The sequence below is a fragment of the Limulus polyphemus genome, unplaced genomic scaffold (genome assembly GCF_000517525.1).
Source record: "Limulus polyphemus unplaced genomic scaffold, Limulus_polyphemus-2.1.2 Scaffold3525, whole genome shotgun sequence".
Taxonomy (NCBI): Eukaryota; Metazoa; Arthropoda; class Merostomata; order Xiphosura; family Limulidae; genus Limulus; species Limulus polyphemus.
The window spans coordinates 52,477-59,005 of NW_013669135.1; the positions used below are offsets into that span (position 1 = coordinate 52,477).

The window sequence follows — 6,529 nt, forward strand, 5'->3', positions numbered from 1 at the left end:
CATGAATGAGTTTCTCTATGTGCCACAGGAGTCGATAAGAGACTGTTTCACTGAATGAGTTTCTCTATGTGCCACAGGAGTCGATAAGAGACTGTTTCACTGAACGAGTTTCTCTATGTGCCACAGGAGTCGATAAGAGAACTGCTTCACTGAATGAATTTCTCTATGTGCCACAGGAGTCGATAAGAGAATTGATTCACTGAACGAGTTTCTCTATGTGCCACAGGAGTCGATAAGAGAACTGATTCACTGAATGAGTTTCTCTATGTGCCACAGGAGTCGATAAGAGAATTGTTTCACTGAATGAGTTTCTCTATGTGCCACAAGAGTCGATAAGAGAATTGATTCACTGAATGAGTTTCTCTATGTGCCACAAGAGTCGATAAGAGAATTGATTCACTGAACGAGTTTCTCTATGTGCCACAGGAGTCGATAAGAGAACTGCTTCATGAATGAGTTTCTCTATGTGCCACAGGAGTCGATAAGAGAATTGTTTCACTGAATAAGTTTCTCTATGTGCCACAGGAGTCGATAAGAGAACTGCTTCACTGAACGAGTTTCTCTATGTGCCATAAGAGTCGATAAGAGAATTGATTCACAGAAAGAATTACTTTTTGTAACCAAAATTTGTGAACAATACTTTCACTTTTGAGTTTTACACTAATGCTGTTGTAAGTTAATGTTGGATTTATTGACAAATTCATACGAAAACCATCAAAAAAGTGCATGTTATCGTTAAACAATCACACAAAATTGAATTCAGTTTGTATAAATCGTTCAACAGATGGCACAACTTACATATAAAGTTCCGAAACGCAATTTTGTTTTTGCCTTGACTTTCCCTAAGCGGAAATTTACAATATCAAAGAACGTCTTTCAGCTGTATGGACAATGTTTAACACAATATAAGGGAATATCATTTATTAACACTCTGACAACACTTACCTTGTATGATTAACTGTATATTAGACTCATCCGACCCGAAGGCGTTAATAGCTTTGCAAGTATACAGCGCTGAGTCGCTTCTGCTAGTAGAAATAACAGTCACTTGCGACATTAACATTCCATCAGAAGTCTCTTCTTTTATTCGTATCCTGAAGAAGGAAAAATTGAATAGCCAATTAGTCCTACGGCTGTGAGAATAATCTTAAAGTTTTCATTAGGGGAATTATTCTGTTACTTTTACTTGTACATCAAAACAAAATTGTTACACTTATGAACTGTTCATAAATAGTGTTTTTTAAATGTCTATATTTTTTTTTAAGATTTTGAAGCTTCACAATTCTTTGATCGTTTTTTTTTCTAAATGTTTCATTGAACTTTAACCTCATGCGAAAGGTGAACTCTAATAAAAATTGCAATTAAAAAATCTTTTAATGGCTGGAGACGGCTTGAATGGGTAATGAAGAAAAACTTTAATATGAGTTTAACATAACAACAAATGTACAACGTTTCGACAAGGGAATCTTTTCCTTACCGACATTTGCAAAAAAGCTACTTGTCCGAATGTTTTCCCTTAACAAATCTAAAGCAAACTATTAAAGACGAGAAACATATTTGAACGCAACAAATCAAAGAATATTTTATGATTGAAGGTCAGCTAAGAAAACGAGTCACAATTTTCATAAAATTTTGTAAATTACCAACTAATCCACAACAAAAGCGATCTCGTAAAATGTTTTGTTGTATAAAATCATAAAAGTAATTTTTCAATACTTCTTGTCCCCCAGCGGCACAGCGATACGTCTGAGGACTTACAACGCTTAAAACCGGGTTTCGATACCCGTAGTGGGCAGAGCCCAGATAGCCTATTGTTCTGAGGACTTACAACGCTAAAAGCCGGGTTTCAATACCCGCAGTGGGCAGAGCCCAGATAGCCCATTGTTCTGAGGACTTACAACGCTAGAAACCGGGTTGCAATACCCGTGGTGGGCGGAGCACAGATAGCTCATTGTGTAGCTTTGTGCTTAACTTCAAACCACAACAACACTTATTCTACTCACCTGGGTTCAAAGTCAAACGCAATTGGTTGTTTATCACGTGACCAAGTCATTTTGATTGGATAGTCTCCTGTTACGCTACAGTCCAGGATAACAGATTCGTTCTTCTGGACTATTCGAGTCTGGAATCTGTTGCGAAATTGGGGAGCAACTGAAATAGAGCATGTTTTTTATTAATTATTCCCTGAAAAACCTCAAATACAATTTGACATTTGACCTGCTTATAATGGAGATTCAAGTATTCAAAATTTAATCGAAACATCGCCAACACGATTTGTTTTTACTTAGAAACACGAGTGTTTTTGAATAAGGCATGTTTTTAAAACATAACATCGCTTTAACAGAAGTCGATTTGGGACAGCCTTACTTCTAGTATACATATGAAAATGGGCCAGCGTGGTTTTAATATATGGGAGGGTACCCGGATTCTGAATTCCAGGGTTCAGTTGGCAGAGGGTGCTTTTGAATAGCTGGTTTCTCTTTATTGTATCAATATGTGCAGCTTTGCACGAAAAACCTGAAACAAACAAACACGTTAAAAACGAAAATAAATTCGCCTAGGATAAAGGGGTAACTTAAAGAAACTATAAAAGTCTAGCACCGGAAGTGGCTGAATTTTGTCAGAGTTTCTTGTCGGTTCTCATAATATGTTAGTATCGATGGGTTATTTCTATGTTTTGTGTTTTTAACTTTAACGACAACATGTGCGACACTTCGGCTAAACGACCTTGTGGATCAGCTGTAAGTTTACATACATGTATATTATTAAACGGTGAAGTATTACGATTCCCCATCATATAACCTTTTTCAAAATTCATTTGCATTCCATACGATGAACGTAACTGAAATGGAACAGCGTTATTTTGTGACTCTTTACTGAGTTTTAGATTAAACGCTCATTAGATTTGTGACTGCAAAGGTCAATATCCTAGCTATACAGGGGACAACACGAGTAACTGTACACAATAATACATTCTGATAACTCACATAAAGTCTCTTAAGTTAAAACATTCTTCTGAAATTGATATGTACTTGTCCGGCTCAACAAGTCTGGTAATCATAATTGTACTGGTTCAACTCAAAAACGTCTGATAGTCTAAAATGTTACGGAGCCAACTCAGCAAGTCTGATAAGCTTAATTGTACTGGACTAATTCAACAGGTCTGATTATCTTGATTGTACTGGACTAATTCAACAAGTCTGATAAGCTTAATTGTACTGGACTAATTCAACAAGTCTGACAATCTTGATTGAACTGGACTAATTCAACAAGTCTGATAATATTAAATATGCTGGACTGATTTAACAAGTCTGATAATGTGCTGAGCTAATTCAACAACTCTCATAATATTAAATCTGCTGAACTAATTTAACAAGTCTGATAATCTTAAAAATAATGGTCCAACTTATCAAGTCTGATAATCTTAATTGTACTGGACTAATTCAACAAGTCTGATAATCTTGAATATAATGGTCCAACTCATCAAGTCTGATAATCTTAAACGTACAGAACCGTCTCAACAAGTCAGATAAAGGATCTTCAAAACGATAATGTCAGTTATCCATTCGTCATATTAAATAAAGGATAATTAAAACGCTAAAAGAAAAATATTCTGGATGAACATTCAGATAAAGTTTGATTACACGATTATTGCTTGCACTGTTAATAGAACTGTTAACCATGCACTGTTAACAGAACAAATCCACAGTTGACTTACCATGCACTGTTAACAGATCAAATCCACAGTTGACTTACCATGCACTGTTAACTGAACAACTCCACAGTTGACTTACCATGCATTGTTAACAGAACAAATCGACAGTTGACTTACCATGCACTGTTAACAGAACAACTCCACAGTTGACTTACCATGCACTGTTAACAGAACAACTCCACAGTTGACTTACCATGCACTGTTAACAGAACAACTCCACAGTTGACTTACCATGCACTGTTAACAGAACAACTCCACAGTTGACTTACCATGCACTGTTAACAGAACAACTCCACAGTTGACTTACCATGCACTGTTAACAGAACAACTCCACAGTTGACTTACCATGCACTGTTAACAGAACAACTCCACAGTTGACTTACCATGCACTGTTAACAGAACAACTCCACAGTTGACTTACCATGCACTGTTAACAGAACAACTCCACAGTTGACTTGCCATGCACTGTTAACAGAACAACTCCACAGTTGACTTACCATGCACTGTTAACAGAACAACTCCACTCACTTCTGAACCAATTCCGTTCGTGGCTTGGCACAAGTAGTAGCCTTCGTCTTCTTTCGTTACATCTTGGATAACGAGTGAACCATTTTCAAAAATCTGATGATGATAACTTGTGGTAATAGGAAGGTAGTCACTAGAGGCCGTACCTGTGAAAATTAACCGTTTTAATGTTGGATCAAACTAGGGTTGCCAAAAAAAAAGTATTTGATATATTAACCTTCTTTTTTATGTACGACTAAAAGGTAAATTGCTTTCAGTGTTCATATATTTAACGAGAAGGTACTGAAATCCAGGTAGCGCTGCTGTATAATCATCCACTTTATAACCAGAAAAGTCTGCTATGGTCTTTTGATAATTATATGATAACTTTATTTAAAATTAGATTAACTTTTGCTTCCAAAATATTTAATAGGAAATACTGCTGCTTTATACTTTGAATAGTTTGAATTACGGTTATGAAATGTGACCTAGTTGCTATATTTCATTTTGTATTTTTTTTTCACGTGATTGTAATTTTAAGTAGTTCTTAAGAAAGATATCGTTAGCTATTTGAAGAACACCAAATGTATAAAAGAGTACGGATTACTGAGGTAGTGGCAAGTTTGGCATAGGAAGTCTTAATTTATCATTAATATTCTACACAAAAGCATGATGTGCCATTATAACTTGTCTGTTATAATGACGCTAATACTGCCTTTGGCTTCGTTGTCTATTTCAAGCTCCTGAAAATTACTTAGAAAAAATAAGACACATTTCCATGTTTGAGGGCGCTCAACAACGCAAGCGCCTTACGTAACAGAGACTCTTCTTAGACAAATTACGAAACTGGAATCTTCAAACTCTTTGATGTGTTTTATTAACTACGATACATTTTATATTGTACTATTCTACTTAACCATTGGATATGAGGCTGATACGACTTACACTGGTTCTTTTAAAAAAACCAAATCGTCTAAGTCGGAACAGCTGGATGTTGTAACAAGAAACAGCATGTGATCAGGAGGAAAGTAATAACCGATGTTAATCCCTGCAATACTCAACTTTAGGCTTAATTTCATTTTATTGGAATTATCTATAAAAGTTTTAAGATTACTTGTTAAAATTTAAGAGATGTTAAACTAGTCTAAAGACGTACGACTGGTTGAATATTTAAACTTCACACAGAAAATTTGGGATTTTAGCGTTGTGATCCTCCGTAGACTTACCACTGCCCCGCCGGGGGACAACAAACAAGGGAATTAAAGAGCTTAACATTCTAAATTTGACAAAAAACAATCAATCGTCATTAGCTATCACTTACACAATCACGGATGATTCCAACGAGGTTTATTTCTGATTTGGTAACAGTGAATAATAAACAATGTAGCTTTGAAAAGTTTTATACAGAAAAATCACGTTGATCGTAAGAGTGTTCGATATATATATATATATGTACTAGATGTACTTCCGCAGTGTCCCCAAAGGTTTTTTGTTTCAAGAGTAACAAATATTTATTATTTCTTGCTTTTGAAGTTCATATGTGTTATACTGTGTTTTAGTCTACAGAGTACATAATTCTTCTCGCGATTCATGGCATGCGCACGTTTTACTGACGTCACAACAGTTCAAATTACAACGTTAGCGTCCCTTATGTAACGTAATTTTAGTGTCTACTGACTGCCTGACAGACAACCCACTACTGTATAGGGGTGCGGGTGGTTAAGACACTTTTTTCATCAACAGCAATGAAATATTTACTTCACATTTAACAGTCACTTAAAAAACTGACCTCGTGCTAGCCAAATGATAGGTACTACTTCAAATTCGTAGTCAAGTCACCGTGATTATCGATTATTACTTCCAAGTTGGTAAAAGAGTAGCCCAAGAGTTGGCGGTGGGTGGTGATGACTAGCTGCCTTCCCTCTAGTCTTACACTGCTAAATTAGGGACGGCTAGCGCAGATAGCCCTCGTGTAGCTTTGCGCGAAATTCAAAAACAAAACAAAACAATTACTTCCAAAAATAATGAATCTTTTACGGACTTACAACGCTAAAATTTGAGGTTAGATTCCCTATTGTGTAGATTCGCGCTTCAACAAAGAAACGTTTCACAGGAACGTCTTAAAGGAAGCAAGGATAAACCCGTAATTTACTGTATGCCGAATACTGATTAGTGTTACTACAAAAATGTTATGTAATAAGACAAATGATGCTGTGGAATACGTTTATAAGTACAAATGGCTCATAATCTCATTATTTATTGATAGATAATCAAAAAGACGGCTGTTCTTCAAGTGTTTCCCACCAAACA

At 35.9% G+C, this 6,529-nt stretch overlaps 1 protein-coding gene across 1 annotated transcript in view; it reads right to left on the reverse strand.

The window, feature by feature from the left end:
* LOC106469521 (Down syndrome cell adhesion molecule-like protein Dscam2) overlaps window positions 1–6,529 on the reverse strand; it is a 120,162-nt gene that overhangs the window by 44,622 nt on the left and 69,011 nt on the right. Inside the window, exons 11-13 of the mRNA XM_022398060.1 lie at window positions 4,213–4,386; window positions 2,004–2,151; window positions 946–1,094 (exon numbers count right to left, since the gene is read on the reverse strand). Of these exons, the coding sequence (XP_022253768.1) occupies window positions 946–1,094; window positions 2,004–2,151; window positions 4,213–4,386 (471 nt within the window). The remainder of the gene's footprint in view (window positions 1–945; window positions 1,095–2,003; window positions 2,152–4,212; window positions 4,387–6,529) is intronic.